The 19,687-nt window shown below is 42.1% G+C and overlaps 2 protein-coding genes across 2 annotated transcripts; both read right to left on the bottom strand.

The window, feature by feature from the left end:
• Positions 1-1,950: 1,950 nt before the first annotated feature.
• On the bottom strand, positions 1,951-3,385 carry LOC122052384 (peroxidase 51-like). The gene is made up of 3 exons (XM_042613880.1): positions 2,978-3,385; positions 2,713-2,904; positions 1,951-2,622 (listed from the first exon to the last, which is right to left on the bottom strand). Exons 1-3 carry the CDS (start codon positions 3,185-3,187, stop codon positions 2,047-2,049), a joined length of 978 nt encoding a protein of 325 aa, XP_042469814.1. The 5' UTR covers positions 3,188-3,385; the 3' UTR covers positions 1,951-2,046.
• A 7,701-nt stretch (positions 3,386-11,086) lies between these two features.
• Positions 11,087-12,066, bottom strand: LOC122050625 (actin cytoskeleton-regulatory complex protein pan1-like). The gene is made up of 2 exons (XM_042611517.1): positions 11,385-12,066; positions 11,087-11,304 (listed from the first exon to the last, which is right to left on the bottom strand). Exons 1-2 carry the CDS (start codon positions 12,064-12,066, stop codon positions 11,087-11,089), a joined length of 900 nt encoding a protein of 299 aa, XP_042467451.1.
• Between the last annotated feature and the right edge of the window lie 7,621 nt (positions 12,067-19,687).

Below are 19,687 nucleotides of genomic sequence, written 5' to 3'. Positions count from 1 at the left end.
TTCCATGTGAGGTTGAATTATCTTTTAACTGCTAGTCAACATGTCATTTGTGCTCGACCTTAGTAGCAAGGTACTTTAAAGTCATAAAGTACACATTTGACTTCTAGTAATGAAGTAAATGTCAAATGAAACTTCAAGCAAAATCTTCATTCAAACTTGTTGCTTCCTTGATGGAGTGTACATGCACTTCAGACTTTGAAACTCATATAGAATATCTCTGAATGGTAGCAAAGCATCTCAGTTACGGAATGTCTGCTTGTGCATTTATTTGCAAAATTGTTGCAACTTAATGTTTTGAACTAGATCGGAGGTCAAAATGGCAAAGGAACCAGGCCATATTGTTTGGTGCCATATTGTTTGGTTGTCAAACCAGAATCAATCTACATGTAGAAACTAGCTAGAAAGACTAATTGGAAAACTGCAAAGATTGAAAAAAAATTCATGCTTCAAGTAAATGGTATGAGAACCTCTGGTAAACAAAGCATGGGACTAAGTTTCAGATTCTTTTACTATATTCAAACTGGCTAGTTTTGTAGAAGTGAGTTAAATTGTCCTTAACAATGCATCGAATTTGCTTCCTTTTGCATGTTTGTGCTGTTGTTTTTTGGATTTAATTGTGCATGAAATGTCTTGATGGAACAAAGGTGGAGCGCGGATTAGTCAAAACTCCACTCATTTTGATAACTAAACATCTGTTCGGTTATTATACAACTAGTTTAAATGATCTAGAATGCTTGTCTATCAACCATGTCCCTGCTTGACCATGGATTTATATAGTCGTAATCAAACAAGAACAAGTACAACACATTACCTCCCATGAGGGAGGATGAATCCCACATATCTCCACTAGGATGAATCTCTTGATCAAAATAGTCAAAGTCTTATATTTATAACCCTTAATTGATTGGCCAATTGGTCTTATACTTTCTTTTTAGCATCCATTTAACATTGTGTGATATCTACTCGTTCCCAAATATAATTTTATATTATGAATTCTATTTTGTTATTTAGCCTTCTTCCAAAATGAAAATTTCAGACTCGATAATGTGTCCTTGATTGTTTTTGATTCATTTTCTACCAGTTTAAAAATCTCAATCATTTTGGACCTTCTATTGAGTCTTGGTTCTCCATTGGTTGGATAATTACCGGTCTTAGATTTATAATTTTTTATTAGAATTTATCTCTTATTTTTATATATAAAGTTTTTTTTTTAAAAAAATGCTTCATTTCTTGATTTAGTAATTGTACTTCTGTGAACTAAAAAAATGGTATACATTATTTTGCACTTTTAGATATTGTTAAAGGTTCTCGTGGCTTTTCTCTAACATTGGGAATTTTGTCCCTATCACAATGGGTAAATCCTATTTAAAATATGGTTGTCAAAGAAGGTGATTTGCTGATAAGTTTTAGAATAATGTTGAGCTTGTTAATTAAAATGGAGTCTTGACGCAACTGTGAAGACCGTGTACAATAAATTTAATATGGTCCGATGATTCTCCGTAATCTTATTGACCGAAACTTCGTGCACCATACTTCCCTTTGAGCTTGTCACTTATTTCATACAGATTTGATCATTTTGCTAAGCTAATTTTCAACCTATTAAAGGAAAGGAGAAGAAAAAGTACATACGATTGAGTGAGAGCAACTTGATGATAATCAACATCTGAAGAAGAAAAGCCTATGGGCACCCACAATGTAACACAAAGGCCAACCTAGCACTATCAATCATTCATCACTATGTTTCTTCCTCACCTGAAGTGAAGAAGAACAAGAACAAATGCCAAAAAGCCAATACACAGCTATTAAACACACACACACAAAAACACAGGCTTTCGAGTAGGAGTTGTCAAATTAAATATTGGAGACGCTAATCAGTCGCCATCGTATTGGAATCAAATTCACAACTTTTGTATAACAAGCAACAATATGATCATATTTTATTCTCTCTAGTTACGTTGTTGGCCAGGTGATCGATAGATTACAGACGTACTCAAAAATTCAAATTTTGTATTGACAAGCTGCTCCGATTCTCATTCTTACATTACTTCAGCTGTTGAGGGCAGTGCAGTCTCTTCTGATCTCTCCCTGCCCACCTGTTTTCACTCCCAGCCTCCCCAGCCTGACCATGGCCGCCGAGAAGGCACGGAAGAACGCCGCCTGATCCGACGCGAACCGCTCCACCGTCGGCCTGGACCGGCGGTCCGTGAACAGCACCTCATCGGAGGTGAAGAGGCCTTCGCCGTCGAGCAGGTTCTTGTAGTAGACGTTGTCGAAGGTGATGGGGGTGTAGAGGTCCATGTTGACGGCGATGGTGGGGTCGACGTCGCGGGGGCAAGCGCGCATGAGGGCCCGGGCGTAGGCGGCGTTGAGGGAGGGGTCGACGGCGGTGGTGGAGTTGAAGGAATAAAGGCGGCTGGCGAAGCGGCTGCAGTGGGAGAAGCCCACCGTGTGTGCTCCCGAGAGGGCGATCATGTCCCTCGCCGTGAGGTTGTTGAGCCGGAAGAGGGAGACGAGGCGGTCGAGGTCGAAGTCAGGGCCCGGTAGGCGGCCGGCGACGAGTGCGGCTCGCGAGATGCGGCCGTCGCGCCGCCCGAGCTCCACCGTGAAGTTTGGGCCGCCGGACTAGGATCGATCCATCAACGACCATCAATTTCACCACAGAAAACGTTCTCAAGTAATTCTATTTCACCGTTCGAGAAGAGTTCGACTCACAAGCACGACGACATCTCTGGCGGCAATGGCGAGGATATCGGCGCAGGAAACCACGCCGGGGCATTGTGCCTCCACCGCCTGCTTGGCCTTGATCACGGTGTCAAATCCGTCGCCGGCGAGCGAGAGGTTGTCCGACGCGTCCTTCTCCGCGTCGTCTCGCGCCGACGCGATCATCACCGACGCGTCGCATCCCTGCAACCAATCCCCCAACCGATCTTAGCGAGATTTTAGGCAAATCCAACCCGCGAACAAGACGCGATCTTACCTGAACAAAGCAGTCATGGAAGAAGAGGCGCAGAGTCGCCGGAATCGTCACCACCGTCTGGTTCAACTTCCTCCGAACGGCTTGCCTAACGATTCCCTCCACATTGGAGCACGCAGAGCCGTAGAAGTCGGGCCTCAGGCGAGCCTCTCCATTCCCAGCTACCATCCACGCCATTACCACCACCAGCAGCGGCAGCCAGAGCTTCCTCATCTCCACTCTTCTCTCGAATCAACTAATCGAAGCTCGCAATGGAGGAAGACAGATTGCAAATTCTATACAGTATACAATAAAAGTAGAATGATGGGGAAGCACAAAAGCCTTCCTCAGCATGTGCTCAGCTACTTGTTCAAGAAAATAGCTCCTTATTTTAAGCATCAAATAGCTCTATTTTTATGATATTTTTGTTCTGTTCTTCCAAAAATATTAATCTGAGCTGGGCTTCACCTGTAAACCAAGTATATAAATATTGATAATTGTGGTGGATGGCCATATAGTTGCTGACAAGTCTGCAGGATCACAAGATGAACTCCACTTAGCTTTTGATTATTGTGTCAGGTCGGTTGTCTCTGCCTAATTGTCATCCACCTCCACTCGCAGATGCAATTCATCAGTACTAAATTATCATATAAAAAACTTAAAAGGATAAGTCAAAAGCGTGAATTCCTCGAACCCAATTGGACCTCACACTTCAACTTCATCTTGTGATTATTAATGAAATGGCCACGGGAGTCCGGAAAGTGGCACAGCACTACTTTATTTCTGCGCGTAACTTTAAATTTCGTTTTCAAAGTCAACATGAGTGACTTAAATTTGGGAGGAGATTTAATGCAGATTCTAACTGCCGTGGGGGGTTGATATATGGAATCTGCGGGCCTGTTTCATCTGTTGGCTCTGCGTGATTAGCGTGCCTGTGATTGGAATCTAATCGGTCCTTTTTTTTTTATTTTTTTTATTTTTGAGAAGAGGTATAATTTTTCTATGGATTGACGAGGTTTCTTTGTTGTAGCATGAGATGTTATTAATCATATTAGCATCTTTGTTAATTTTCCCATATTGTATCATGAGGTGTTAATTTTTCTATAGAAACCGCCTCCTCACGAGATTTCTTCTTTCTCCTCCTCTGTCGTGCAACTCCTGCTCGGTGGAGTGTCTGTTGTAGCGTTCGGATACCACTCAGCTCATCGTGATCATCAGTGCTTGGTCGGATTCACGGTCGGTCGTTGTATCTTGGGAAACAGACGACCTTTGTAAGTCTCGAAACACAGTCGGAGATGGGCGAATCTGTTTCAAGGAAACTACGACTCGCAAGCCTCGGTCAGCTCGTCCGGTCGGTCTCTTTATCCGACCGACAGACTTCTCTGCCCGCTCGGGATCTTTGCTCGGTCTGTTTGTCTCGTCCGACCGATCTCTCTTGTTAGGGATCGCCTCGTCCGATCTGTCTCTTTGATCTGTCGATCAGTCTGTCTGCTCGACCCGGCCGACCTCTGCTGCCCGGTCTGTCTGCTCGACCCGATGACCTCTCTTGCTCGGTTTGTCTGCCTAGTCCGACCGACCTCTTTTGTTAAGCCTATCTACCTCTTCTAACCGACCTCTTTGATCGGACGCTCTGCTCACTCAGTCACTCTGAGGTTGACACTTGGATAAAAATCAACCCCTGCTAGCAGCTTGAGATCATCTGCTCAGGTCAGCTCAACTGTAAGTTGAATTTAAATTCTGTCTAATTTTTAAATTCAACTAAGTCCCTTATAAAAATCTCCGACAACATATTATTTGTATTCAAACACCTAGTTTATAATATTTTGAACATTCGAAGCAGATCTTTAACCTACTGATCTCCTAAAACTTATCAATGCTGGCTTGCACATAATTGTATATGGCAAATAGAACCACCTCCAACATCACCCGTAAGGTAGTTCTGCACACCCTCTCACCCAAGTCAAGCTACTAATTGTATAATCTCGTCCCATTGACACTTGCCTAATGATGCCCAACCATTACACAAAATAACAGATTCAAAGTTGGCAGGGGGGTAGCCAAACAACTTGCCGACTGTTCCCCACAACCGAAGGCAAGACCAAGAGAGTGAAAGATGAATTGTTCAATATGATATGCAAGCCACCACATGGAAGAAACCTAAGAGGATAACATTGAGGTTCCTTATAATATACTCTACGCTGCCTTGGAAAACAACAAAGTATCGTAAAAAGTATGATTTACGGCCAAGAGTCACAATAGACTTCCCTATAAAAAAGTATGCTGATATTTTTCTCTAGATCCTCCATTTTGTCTACCACAACACATGTATAGTGACTATAAAAGAATGCAGTAAACTCAATTATTGCCTCCCAAATCAACTTAGACAACATATCTTTAAATGCTAGTATGTGACTGATACGGCGCATGATCGTGAGATCGGTAAGATGATATGGTAAGAAGTTAAGACTACAGGATGGTCAAAAGTCAAGCTTGCATGACAGTCAAAAGTCAAGTTTACATGACGGTTAAAAGTCAAGCTTACATGACGGTCAGAAGTCAAGCATATGTGGCGGTCAGAAGGCACGCTTACATGGAGGTCATAAGTTATGCCTACGTGAGGGTCAAAAGACGGGCCTACGCGGAGGTCAAGGATCCGGCTTACGTATAGGTCAGGGGGCCCCGTAGCCAGATGGGTTGGGTGGCACGAATAAGGTCTTAAGACTGGGCCTGTGTCGAGTAAGGACCCAACTACAGGTCGGGATTGTGCCAACCAAGGATACAGGTCGAGATTTTGCCAACCAAGGATACAGGTAGGGATTGTGCCAACCAAGGATGCATGTCGGGACTTATAGCCTTGCAGCACCGGATACATGGAAAAGCGTACAGGTCGAGATTGTGCCAACCAAGGATGCAAGTCGGGACTTATAGCCTTACGACACCGGATACATGGAAAAGCGTATAGGTCAGGATTGTGCCAACCAAGGATGCAGGTCGGGACTTATAGCCTTGCGACACCGGATACATGGAAAAGTATACAGGTCAGGATCGTGCCAACCAAGGATGCGGGTTGGGACTTATAGCCTTGCGTCACCGGATACATAGAAAAGCATATAGGTCGGGATCGTGCCAACCAAGGATGCAAGTTGGGACTTATAGCCTTGTGACACCGAATACATGGAAAAGCATACAGGTCAGGATAGTGCCAACCAAGGATGCAGGTCGAGACTTATAGTCTTGCGGCACCGGATACATGGAAAAGGATACAAATCGGGACCCCCGGCGTATGGTAGGTCGGGAAGAATAGGTGGACTTCTACAGATCAGGACTAGCGACCCGAACTACGAGGACCCGGGCTAGGGTTAACAGAGCGGGGAAAACATATGCGACAAGCATATGTAGGTTCAGATGAGGGAGGCAGTAAACACAGGATAGCTACGGGTATGCGTCCACAGGTCGGGATCAACAAGTATGGGGAGCCAATACAGGAGCAATGGAACAAGGAGGTCGGCCGCTACACGACAAATATGTCAGGGAATCGTAACCACCTGCCAGGGAACAATCATTGTCTGTCAGAGAATATGCCAGTGGGCGAGTGCTCGAGAATATGCCAGTGGTCGGGTGCTCACAGTACTCCGATTCCTTCCTAGACCTATAGGAAGGGGTCACATGTTATCCACCGCTAGACAAAGCCTAACATCCGACATTCCCTGACACCTGTCAGATTCCAGAAGCATTCGTTGTCATATAAAAAGGGATGCTTTGTCCCTTACGCAGGTACGCACACTCGTTATTTCTTACTCGTCTTTACTTTTCGTCCTTTCTCTATGTTTCTGGAGAAAAAATACCTGACTTAAGCGTTGGAGGGCCTGATCCGGGGACTTTTTCCCTGGTTTCTGGTCTCTAACGACTCAGGGGCTCGTCTGAGTGTGCATAGGATCAGCAACTTCGTCGTCAGCCGCCCGTGGAAGCTTTTTCGACGGATTGCCAAATCCCCCTCGTCTTTATTTTTCGTCCTTTCTCTGTGTTTCTGGAAAAAAAGTACCTGACTTAAGCGTCGGAGGGCCTGACCCAGGGACTTTTTCCCTGGTTTCTGGTCTCTAACGACTCGGGGGCTCGTCTGAGTGTGCGCAGGATCAGCAACTTCGTCATCCCCCTCGTTAGCCGCCTGTGGAAGCTTTTTCGGCGGATTGCCAGATCATCCAAGAGGCCCAACGACTTTCCGTCAACACCGGAGACACCGCGACCGCCTCCATCCGACTCAACTTCCAGACGGGTTCAGTGACAATCATAACTTTTCAACCCCTGAATTTACTCTTTGAAGCATTACCATTCTAAGATAGCTTAAATGCATAGCCATCTAAAAATTCCATTTGTGAAACCCACTCACTTAAACAACTTTTTCCATGACCTTGTTAGTGCATATGCAATATAGGGCTGACCTTGTTAGTGCATATGCAATATAGGGCTTCATTGTCTTCCTATATATTAACCTCTACTAACGCTAGCTCTTGATGGTGATATATAGTACGATGGGAGATTAGTTTTCGATTTGCATCAGTCTTTAGTTCTTTCGTTTATGAACATATATTTCAATATGCATAATGTATAAATTGTGTTAAATCAGCAAGGTGTGACAATATTGGACTCCCAAAAGATACTTCATTTGATCCAATTGTGTAATTTATCAAAATTTGAAATTTTATCACTACCTACTACTTCACCAAATGTTATTATGGATGGAAAATTCTTAGACAATCTACTTCATTCCTAATCCACTTAATAATATTGAAGACATATCTTGTTCTCTTCATCCTTTGAATAAAGAGCTCAAGATTTGTTTAATTTTTTAAATGGTCTAAAGTAGGAATTGATGGTAAAAATTGAGCCATAACTTTCTTACTATATCGAAGCATGAAGACCTTACAATAGACTCATTTGGTTTAGTATATATGATTGGGGACATTCTAGCTAGCGGTTTTATATTGAGATTGATAATGAAGAAATGCCCCATGCACAATACTTATAGTTGTCTAAATTCAAACAAAGTTTTATTAGAAGAAGATTTGTCATGAAACAAATGAATAGAAAAATGCATAATTAATGACTTGCTATGACATGTCCAATTAGTATATACAAAGCTACAAAACTCTTTAGCATAGGTGAAAAATTTGTCAGTGTCTCTTATCTTGATATTTGAAGTTTTTCTACCTTGAACAAGTACTCCTGATCTCATCTCCATTGACTCAATGTGTCTATGAGTAGGCAAAGTGAGGAATAGTCCAATTCTTATTTCAAATTCATGGTTTCGCTTCCAATTGTAGATATACTTTGGAATATCCAATTTCATTGCTCCATTTGATACAATATTTTAGAACAAAAGTGGTGTCATTTAGAAGAAATAGAAGTTAGGTAAAATACATACACCTATTTTAATTGACATGATGTAAGGCTAGGTGAGTTCCTTTTACTATGTGGGCATCGTGAATTTATACCTCTCTATGCGTCTTACTCTGTGTAAGGAAGTTAAAATTTTAGTAGCACGCTCTTATAATTCCCAAGTACACATCACTTGTTCACAAACTAAAAGAATAGATTAGGAGACTTGTCAAAAGTCTTAGTCTTAACATTGCTACACTAAAAGTATTAGCGATACATCATACACATAGGTAGTACAAATTCTACATTACCCAAATCATCTAACATGGACAATTCATAGTTTAAATAGACCATTATATAACTCTCACTTTAATCAAATGTATAGTAGAATTCATAACATCAATTCGCATTGAGAGGCCATATATGCTTAATTCACTACCATGTTTTGATTAAAAAGATAATATTATTACATTGAAAATGTTCTCCAAATACATTTAATATAGTAAAAGGCGATTCGCTCAGCCAGTACCCCTACCAACTTATCCCTAAACTAACACGAAGGAGGTAAATCATAGGTGACTACTAGCCATTAGTATAGTTGCCAAGGCATGGGGTTTAGATCCTTTGACCTAATGTGATGTACACTATGTCTTAATTATCATACCACCCAGAGGAAATTTCTACAAATGGATTTAATATGATAAAAGATAATTTGCTCACCTCAGCAACCCTCCAAATGGATTTAAGCTCTTCACATATGTCGATTAAATATCTACACAATGCATACATTGCTTATACTATTTAGAGATCCTCCAATAAATAAGGAATGTTTATAACATCTATGACTTTACTTAAAACCATTTTAACATTATTGCAGGTACTATAACTGTAAGATCAAAACCCTTAGGGTCTATAACAACATTTCAAATTGTCGCAAAGCCTTCACAAATCTACAATGTCATCTCAAAAAGACATTTCCATCTGATTTTATAGCTATCACACCTCCATTACAATATTGCACAGGAGCTTTCATTAATTAAAGGAGAAGATTAGTGATTTTGCTTGGGGTGTTACATTAGATGTAACATAATCTTAGATATAATAACATGGAATTATGAATCACCATAAATTTATTGTGTTCAAGTTGTGCTTATTTGTATTAGTTTTTCCTTTGTCTTATTTATTTAATATCTTGGATTTCTGAATCACATTAATATTATTTATTTTTAACATTTTATTTGAAAAGAACACATCTAATAGATTTTGTTTATAAATTATATATTATTATAAACAAAATAAAACACCTTAGTTTCTCTTTAACAACATATGTAAGATTGTTCTCTAATTAAACAATATACCCTGAGGAAAATCACTAATTATCTAGAGAAGTGAACCTCTCCTTTGAAAATTCTAGCTCTGATGAATATCATAACATTGTTAATTAACATGTCATAAAAATGGCTACACTTCATTCCGTCTCTATTCCATGTTAGTGGGTGCAAAGCAGCTATAATTTTATTAAAACAAAAAGTAAATTTATTTCTAGGTTTTATACACGAAGACAACTTAAATCTATACACAGACGAAGATAAGTGTCTAGTAATAATTTTTAATCATCCAACGTGATAAAAATAATATTAATCTTAAACTATAAACCACCATGAACCAATTACTATGTAATTCAATATCTTCATCTAATTTACATCCCAATTAATTTGGTATATTATACATCATTATCAAATTAATTATTTTACTTGATTTCTAAAATATAATAGGTTCTCTTGAATGATAAAATCTTTCTTCTCATGACCATGGATTTTAAGTTACTAATATCTTTATTAAATGGTCAGGATGTTAACTCTTAATTTAAAAGAACGATGAATCCTTTATTGACTCAATACTATTCTTTTTACACTTTGTCATACACCCAACTATCGTATTAATTATAATCCGTTTAAAAATTATTTTTAACGGCGTCAAAGTATATAACTCTACACATAAAATAAATGAATGTCTCAAGTCAAAAGATCAGTTACACTTGTTTATAAGAGGAATAAATAATGATGTTTAATATGTGGTTTCCTCTTAAACAGGTCATGTCCAATGTCCCTCTAAATTCAATGCACTTCCAAGTACAATTTGGATATTCATCCCTCGGTCTATCTCGACCTAGTCATACTTAGGATTGATCTAAATATTCATGTCCTCTTTAGATATCTATTCGATCAAGGATTATTTTCAGATTAATATACTGATTAATACATGAAATTTTATCATTAATCATATACGCACATAAAAGTAAATGATTAACAAGAAATACTTATTTTTATAAAATAATTATCTATAAAATATATAAAGAATGTTTGGACATATAAATGCACACACTAATATTTTACATCCGCTTAAAATTGATCCCAAAACTATTAAAATAATCACTTATGCCAGTATCAACTATGTCAATTCATAGGGGCTGATTATTGTGCCAGAAAGGCAAATACGCTTGGCCCCAATGCTCCCGCCAATCTGTTTCAGGACTAACACGGAGGAGGTAAATCATGGACGGTTAATAAGGGCTAATATAAGTCTATAAGATTGTGTAATTGATAAGATTTTCTACATAAACAAACTTTGTTAATTTCTTTTTGGTTAGAACTCGTTTGTAAAACCACCATTTCCACTCATCCTCACGAAAACCTATTCAAAATCCTCTTGGAAGACATTTTGAAGAAGCAAAATTGGAGTAGCCTAAACATCCACTCAGCAGAAGGAAGGGCAGCGGCAGCATGCAAGCCACTTGCTCTTTGGCGCAGAAGCAGGAGGAGGAGGAGGAGGAGAAGGAGAAGCAGCAGCAGGAGGAGAAGCAGCAGAAGAAGATTTTGGGAGTTGAGTCTCTGGTTGAGGTTGCTGCTGTGGCTTGTTGGCCGGTCGAAGCGGCTGCGCAGATTCTGCCTTGGCCGAGCTGTTTCTTCCTTCGCCTGTCAATCTGTTTTCACATTCAGCGATTCACATTTTAGTCCGACGATCGATTTCACAAACCAATGCAGGTGGTAGATACGGTACATTGGGAACGCGAACGATTGGAAACTCTTTGCGCTGCCATCGGATGATCGGCGTCGTTGCTCCTCAGAATGTCGTTGTCCCTCCGAACGTGCCTGCAGCACCGCATCCTTGATGGCCTTGGCGTTGGCCGCCTCCTCCAGCTCCTCTCGACGAGCTTCGAAGGTTGCAACATTAATGGAGCCCAAACTAGGATGCGGTTGCGGGCTCGGAGGGCTGGGGCTCAGCCCGCCGGACCTGCCCGACAATGAGGCGTGGTCTTTGGAAAAGCTGGAGTTGCCTCCTTGGATGCTGAACAAGGATTCATTGGAGGCCGCGCTCCACTGTGCCGGAGAGTTCGAACTGGTCCCTATGAAAATGGAGGAGGCGATTCTTTCCGGATCAGGGGCGTCTGTCTGGCTCCGTGGTCGATCAGGAGTTGTGACTGCGTCGTCATCTATGATCAGGCTCGAGAAATTATTTGTTTGTGCGCCACTCTGCAATCGTCGCTCTTGGCCATTGGCTGCGGGGGACTTGTTGATGTCCAGCTGGAACAGGTCCTCCGGCGAGTAGCCGTCGTCATCATCGTCGGAGCTGGTTGAAGGTGAGATTCGCTCGTTGGCCTTGCGTTCTTTCTCGGAAGGAGATTTTATTAGATGCTCCTCCTCTTCACTCTTTGCATCTCCTTTTGCCGGATCCATCAAATCACCTTACTGCTCCTTCTGTGCGTCTCAGCTTCTATACATACATATATACATGCATTCGAAAGAGGAGGAAATCCTAGTGTTAGGAAGAATACGTACATATTCTTTGCATTGTACGTCTCCAGAAACGATAGCAATTAGACGAAGCAGCAGTAGAATTATAACGAGTACTGATAATTGATTCAATTTCGTTTCTGTTTCTTGATGCTCGAAGAGAAAGAGAGGGAGAAGGCGTGGAAGATTAGAAGAGAAAGCAGAGGAAGTGCGAGACTCTCGGGGTTGCATGCCTCGGATCGCATGCAATGTGTGTAGGCGTATCTTGCAAGAGGAGAGGCGATGGTGCATGGATGAATGCTCAGATCAGATTCTCAGGAATCGAAACGGCTTGCGCGGGCCTCCACTCGATGGAATCAGAGTGAATGGTCGAGAAATTAAAGCGCTTCCTTTGCTCCCAATATAAACAGAGTAGAGCAGTGAAGAAAACACGATCATGGTGGAAGATGTCTGTTCCCGTCTTAGAAGCGATGAACACGAATGTATCAACTGGCTGATTTGGAGGTTGACTGAAAGAATACTTTGAATTGGAAATGTCTACGAGCATAAGTAGAAGGATAAAGAAAATCTTCCGTAAACAGGTCAGGAATTATTGGCATGACTATTTTGACAGTAAGTTAAAATTCGAAAGGAAAAAACTAGAAGAATAGTGAACTTTATCTGTACAGGGAGGAGAGATCATTTTTATAATGTCTCTATAATTTTTATATTTAATGAGACATCATATTATTACTATGTAATCATCATTTATTATCATATCAAAATAGTCATATATTATCTCCTTGATTTATGACTAATCCACATGAAATATTAATTACGAAATGAGTCCATGGGCCAAGAAGCCTAATGGGCTACTGGTCATCTATCCTATTAGTAGGGAGATGGACTATGGATAAACAACCTAGTTTCTGACTGCGGGTGACTGGGCTCATAAGCAATGGGGAGCCAGACCCTAGGATGTTTGATCAACATTAGTCGATCGGAGTGTGATGGGGAACTTAGCCCCATAAGTAACTGAATGGCAAGCTAGACCTTGATGGTATCTGAGTGGGGAGCTGGGCTCTTAAGGTGTCCAATCGACATTAGCTAATCAGAGTGTGATGAGGAAAACAACCTTGCAAGTAGCTGAGCGGGGAGTTGGACCTCAATGGTATCTAAGTGGGGAGCTGAACCCGAGGGTATCAGATCTGCATTACCCTATCAAAGTTTGATGGGGAGCATAGCTCCATAAGTAGCTGAGTAGGGAGATGTGCCACAATGGAATTTGAGTGGGGAGCTAACCCTTGGGATATCTGATCGATATTAGCTAATCAAAGTGTGATGGGGAGCAGACTCCTAAAAATAGCTGAATAGGGAGCTGGACCCTGATAGTATCTGAGTGGGGAGCTGGGAGCTAGGCCCTTAGGTTGTCTTATCGGCATATCCAATCAGAGTGGGATGAAGGATAGAGCACTATAAGTAGCTGAATGGGGATCTAGGCTCTGATGGTATCTGATTGGGGAGCTGAGCCCCTGAGGTGTCCGATTGACATTAGCCGATTGAAGTGTGATAGGGAGCAGATCCCCATAAGTAGCTGAGCAGGGAGCTAGGCCCAAATGGTATTTGAGCAGGGAGTGGGGAGCTAGGCCCCTGGAGGGTATGATTGACATTAGTCGATCATAGTGGGATGAGAAGCAGAGCCCCGTAAGTAGATGAATGAGGAGCTGGATCCTAATAGTATCTGAGTGGGGAGTGTTGGTGCAATCGACCTAGGTTTTGATGTGTGTGTCAAAGAGTTTAAGTTAGGCTTTCATATGTATTTGATATGTGTTTGAGTCATGCAGGACTTGGTGGAACACATAAGGACTTGGTGTGACCAAGTTCGGGAAGCTCATCCAAGGGCTCGGATCGTTGAGTCGGTGAAGGATGGTGTGGAAGACATCCGAGGGACCGCGCGGACGAGGAGCAATGGAGTGGAGCCGAAGGAAGTGGACTTCAAGGCAGCGTGAAGGATGGCACGGAGAGGAGCCACGGGCTCGGGTGCATCTGAGGGACGAAGGCCGAGGAAGAGGACTTCAAAGGCGACTCTGGAAAGGATGAGAGGAGTGAATGTACTGGGACCAGTCGACTGGTAATGGGACCAGTCGACTGATCCCAATTCACAGAATGCACAGAATGGTTCTGTGCTTGTCGGCTACGAGCATCAGTCGACTGGTCCTGAGACCAGTCGACTGGTACATAGCCGTTGGCAGAATTTGGGGTTCTGCAAAGAGCCGTTGGCTGAGTCCAACGGCACACCAGTCGACTGGTGCTTGGACCAGTCGACTGGTGTCAGGGTTTGAGTTGATTTGTGATCAACTCTCTCCTCTTATTTAAGGGGAGCTTTGGGGCATTGAGGAGGTTACTGATACTCATTGTAAACCTTCTGAATCTTTCCCAAAGCTTCCAAGCCAACTCTCTTCCTTCTAGCCCTAAGTTTCATCTTGTAAAGAGGAAGAGAACTTTGTGAGAGGTTTGCTCCACCGAGAAGGAGAAGCTTTAGCCGGAGATTGCCGGGGACTGATCCACCAAAGGATCAAGGGCTCGTCCACCTCAAGGACACGTCGTGGAGTAGGAGCAAGCAATCTCCGAACCACGTTACATCGAGCGTGTTAGCGTTTGCATTCTTGTTTTTGTTTCATTGCCTTAGTTTTAGTATATTCCACTGTGAACTAACCCTTGTGTAGAGAAGAAATCGATTTGGGGGTGGCCTAGCTATCCAACCTCCCTTCAAGCCGGCCATCGATCCTCCAACAATTGGTATCAGAGCGAGGAAGCTCTTCAACGGACTAATCGCCGAGAAGAACAACATCATCAAATGGCCGGCTCAAACATTCATCCACCCAAATTCGAAGGAGACTTCTCTTGGTGGAAGAAAAGAATGGAAGTATTTTTCAATACCGATTTTGACATATTGCTAATCATGAGAAATGGTTTTGAAGAGCCCAAGGATGAACACAATGAGGCAATCGACATAACAAGATGGACCAAAAGGCAAAAAGAAGAGCATCTAGCAAATGCCAAGGCAATCCATCATCTACACAATGTTCTTCCCCAACAAGAAATAACAAGGGTTGGAACCTACTCAAGCGCCAAGGAGTTATGGGAAAAGCTAGTGGAGCTTCATGAAGGGACATCAGAAGCAAAATTGGCAAGAAGAGACCTCCTTCGAACTCAACTCAACAATATCAAGCTTGAGAAAGGAGAAAAGGTATCAACTTTACATTCTAGAATTAAAGAAATTATTAATGGACTAACAAGTGTATGTGAGACACTCTCAAATCGAGACATGATGACAAAAGCCCTAAATGCTTTCCCAAGAACCACAACTTGGAGCTCCATTATAGATTCATACTACATATCAAAGGACCTAGAGAAATCCTCTCTAGATGAACTCTTCTCAATAATGGAGCTTCATGAAACAAGAGTTGAGGGATTGGATGGAGAAGCTCATAGATCAAGAGGAGTAGCCCTTGTGGCAAACAAGGGAAAGGGGAAGAAGAAAGCTCCATCTCCATCATCTTCCGATTCTGAGGAGTCAAGTGCCTCAATGGATAGTGACCAAGAGGCGTATATGGTAAGGAAAATGAGAAGAGCTTTTAGAAATTTTTCATCTAACAAATCTCATGCTAAGAAAAGCTCAAGAAGCAAAAGTAGGACAAGGAAGATAATTTGCTACAATTGCCAAGGAGAAGGACACATAAGAGATGATTGTCCTCTCTTGAAAAAGAAGGAAGGGAAGAAGAAGAAGAAGGAGAAGACAAAAGAAAAGGGGAAGAAGGCTCAAAACCTAAAAGCAACATGGGATAATCCTTCATCATCATCGGAGGAAGAAGAGCATCACATAGTCAATTTTGCTCTCATGGGGATTGATGATGTAGCCTCCACCTCATCCGAACAAGAAGAAGGAAGGAGCTCAAGTGAAGATGAAGAGGGGAGCTCAAGTGAAGGGGGAGGTCAAACTTCGGATTCGGACTTCTCGGTAAGTGAGGTACATAATCTTCCTCCCCATATTTTAATTAAAATTATTTCAAGCACAAATGATGATTTGTTTAAGGCAAAAAGAAAGAACAAATCTTTGAAAAATGACATTTGCATGCTTAAAGAAAAATTAGAATCCATGCCTATTAGGGATAATGATTTGCATGCTTCCTCTACAAGTTCAAATGATTCATGTTTAGAAGAGGAAAATAGGAAATTAAGGGAAAAGGTAGAATACCTCACCATAGCCCTTCGAAAATTTGAAATTGGCTCAAATACCTTAAACATGATTATTGGGAGCCAAAGGGCAAGTTTTAAGAAAAATGGGCTAGGATACAATGAACCCAATAATGAAAAGACTTATCATTGTCTACTTGCTAGGGGGAAATCAAAGACAAAGACCATAGATAGAAAATGAATCCCCAAGGAATATTTGGTTAACCCGATTAGAAAGAATTTCTATTGGGTGCCAAAATCAATCCTTAAGGGTTAGGGGATTTTGGGTTTAGTCAACCAATGAAATCATAACTTAAATTTTTGAAAAATGGTTGACTTGAGACCTTAAGGGGGAGGACTTAGCCTTGATAGTGATTCATGATCAAGAGGACTAAGTAAAGGTTACCTTTATCTCACAATGATTTGCATGATTTTTCAACCATAAATGTGAGATATTAGAATGATACTAATAATTCACTTATGCTTATGACATTTTGATGAGTTATGATTTGTATCAAATTTTTAGTGATCATAGACCAACTATGGGGAAAGCAAATGTTTAATTAATGGACATCTTGCCCATAGATCATAGTTGGATATTTTAAATGTTTTGAAAACATTTCTATGTTTTATTTACTGTGATGTAACTATATTGAAACATATAAGTGCAAAACTGAGCTTGAAATTGATACACACTTGCATATTTTCGATATTTTTGAAACTTGGTCAAAATTTTGAAAATAGGTTGACTTTTCATGAAAACATATTTTTCTTAGTTAAAGAACATTATAAGAAATATGTGTTCAAAATTTCATGATTTTTCGAATTTTCTAGAATTTTTTATGGATTTCTGAAGTTGGCTGCCGTAGGCTGAAATTGATGTTTAGTTTGTGCCAGTCGACTGGTGCAGATACCAGTCGACTGGTACCAGCCTTTCAGCATTCTGTTGGTCTTTAAAATCAAATTTTTGGTTCAAATTTGGTTGGAACTGATACCATAGTATGTGTACGTATCTGGTACAATATTTTTGATGATGTCAAAGGGGGAGAAATGGGTAGGTTTAAGTTAGAAATCTACTTGGGTGCAAATCTTTGAAAATTAAGATTAAGAGCATGTGTTAAGGGGGAGCTTGGGTTTTATGCTTCATATTTACATATTGCCTGTACTTTTCAAAGTTGTTATTGGTGTCTAACTTAAACATATTGCCACACATCAAAAAGGGGGAGATTGTTGGTGCAATCGACCTAGGTTTTGATGTGTGTGTCAAAGAGTTTAAGTTAGACTTTCATATGTATTTGATATGTGTTTGAGTCATGCAGGACTTGGTGGAACACATAAGGACTTGGTGTGACCAAGTTCGGGAAGCTCATCCAAGGGCTCGGATCGTTGAGTCGGTGAAGGATGGTGTGGAAGACATCCGAGGGACCGCGCGGACGAGGAGCAATGGAGTGGAGCCGAAGGAAGTGGACTTCAAGGCAGCGTGAAGGATGGCACGGAGAGGAGCCACGGGCTCGGGTGCATCTGAGGGACGAAGGCCGAGGAAGAGGACTTCAAAGGCGACTCCGGAAAGGATGAGAGGAGTGAATGTACTGGGACCAGTCGACTGATCCCAATTCACAGAATGCACAGAATGGTTCTGTGCTTGTCGGCTACGAGCATCAGTCGACTGGTCCTGAGACCAGTCGACTGGTACATAGCCGTTGGTAGAATTTGGGGTTCTGCAAAGAGCCGTTGGCTGAGTCCAACGGCACACCAGTCGACTGGTGCTTGGACCAGTCGACTGGTGTCGGGGTTTGAGTTGATTTGTGATCAACTCTCTCCTCTTATTTAAGGGAGCTTTGGGGCATTGAGGAGGTTACTGATACTCATTGTAAACCTTCTGAATCTTTCCCAAAGCTTCCAAGCCAACTCTCTTCCTTCTAGCCCTAAGTTTCATCTTGTAAAGAGGAAGAGAACTTTGTGAGAGGTTTGCTCCACCGAGAAGGAGAAGCTTTAGCCAGAGATTGCCGGGGACTGATCCACCAAAGGATCAAGGGCTCATCCACCTCAAGGACACGTCGTGGAGTAGGAGCAAGCAATCTCCAAACCACGTTACATCGAGCGTGTTAGCGTTTGCATTCTTGTTTTTGTTTCATTGCCTTAGTTTTAGTATGTTCCGCTGTGAACTAACCCTTGTGTAGAGAAGAAATCGATTTGGGGGTGGCCTAGCTATCCAACCCCCCTTCAAGCCGGCCATCGATCCTCCAACAGGGAGCAGGTCCCCTAGGGTGTCCAATTGACATTAGCCGATTGGAGTATGATGGGGTGTAGAGCCCCGTAAGTAGTTTAGTTGGGAGCTGGATCCTAATAGTATCTGAGTGGGGAGCATGTCCCCTAGGGTGTCCAATTAACATTAGCCGATTGGAGTATGATGGGGTGTAGAGCTCCGTAAGTAGTTTAGTTGGGAGCTGGACCCTGATGGTATCTGAGTGGGGAGATGGGAGTTGGCCCCTGGGGTGCTCGATTGGCATTAGCCGATCAGAGTGGGATGAGGAGTAGAGCCTCGTAAATAGTTGAACGGAGAGTTGTGCCCTGATGGTATCTGAATTGGGAGCTGGGCCCTTGGAGTGTCCGATCGACATTAGCCAATCAGAGTGTGATGGGAAGGAGAGTCCCGTAAATAGCTGAGCAAGGAGATAGGTCCCGATGGTACTGATTGGGGAGCTGAGCCCCTGGGGTGTCCAATTGGCACTATCCGATCATAGTGTGATGGGATGCAGAGCCCTGTAAGTAGCTAAGTGGGGAGTTGGGTCCGATAGTATTTGAGTGGGGAGCTGGGTCCCTGGGGATGTCTGATTAGCTCTAGTCGATCGTCGTGGGGAGAGTTCATCAGGCAGGTTACTCAGGTTAACGTACCTTGGACTTTGACTGCCACCTACTCTGTCTCATTGACCTTAGGACCCCACCCGGGGAGTTTTTCATAATTCATCGTATCACAAGTCTCCTCTTTTAGTCTAGCTGAAGAAGGCCCGGTTTTGATTGACTAGACCCCCACAGGTTTCAATTTTCTAATTTACTCACTTGCCCTGGCTAACATCATTATGCTAAGCTTGTCATTGATGTCATCCATTTTGAATAGGGGCGTGTCAAGCATCATAAATGCACGGTAATGTGCGGCGAGATGTGTGATGATGTATCATGATGATGATTCGCTTGTTACATCCATCATAAATGCCCTTTCCTACGATACCGCCACGTGGTCTACTCATGCTTGATTTTTAATTATTGAAGAGATGACTGATAGTTAGTCTTTTGGCGGTTTTGGCTCCTTGATCGAATGACTACGGTAATTAGCCCGCCTTTTTGTCCT

This window comes from Zingiber officinale, chromosome 3A, assembly GCF_018446385.1.
Source record: "Zingiber officinale cultivar Zhangliang chromosome 3A, Zo_v1.1, whole genome shotgun sequence".
Taxonomy (NCBI): domain Eukaryota; kingdom Viridiplantae; phylum Streptophyta; class Magnoliopsida; order Zingiberales; family Zingiberaceae; genus Zingiber; species Zingiber officinale.
This window is presented reverse-complemented; position numbering and strand designations above follow the sequence as displayed.

Coding starts and splice junctions, on each gene's coding strand:
- LOC122052384 (XM_042613880.1), bottom strand. CDS start 3,187: ATGAGGAAGCTCTGGCTGCCGCTGCTGGTGGTGGTAATGGCGTGGATG. Junction 2,905..2,977: donor TCCATGACTGCTTTGTTCAG/GTAAGATCGCGT, acceptor GATTGGTTGCAG/GGATGCGACGCGTCGGTGAT. Junction 2,623..2,712: donor CCAGAGATGTCGTCGTGCTT/GTGAGTCGAACT, acceptor GATCGATCCTAG/TCCGGCGGCCCAAACTTCAC.
- LOC122050625 (XM_042611517.1), bottom strand. CDS start 12,066: ATGGATCCGGCAAAAGGAGATGCAAAGAGTGAAGAGGAGGAGCATCTA. Junction 11,305..11,384: donor GTTCGCGTTCCCAATGTACC/GTATCTACCACC, acceptor ACAGATTGACAG/GCGAAGGAAGAAACAGCTCG.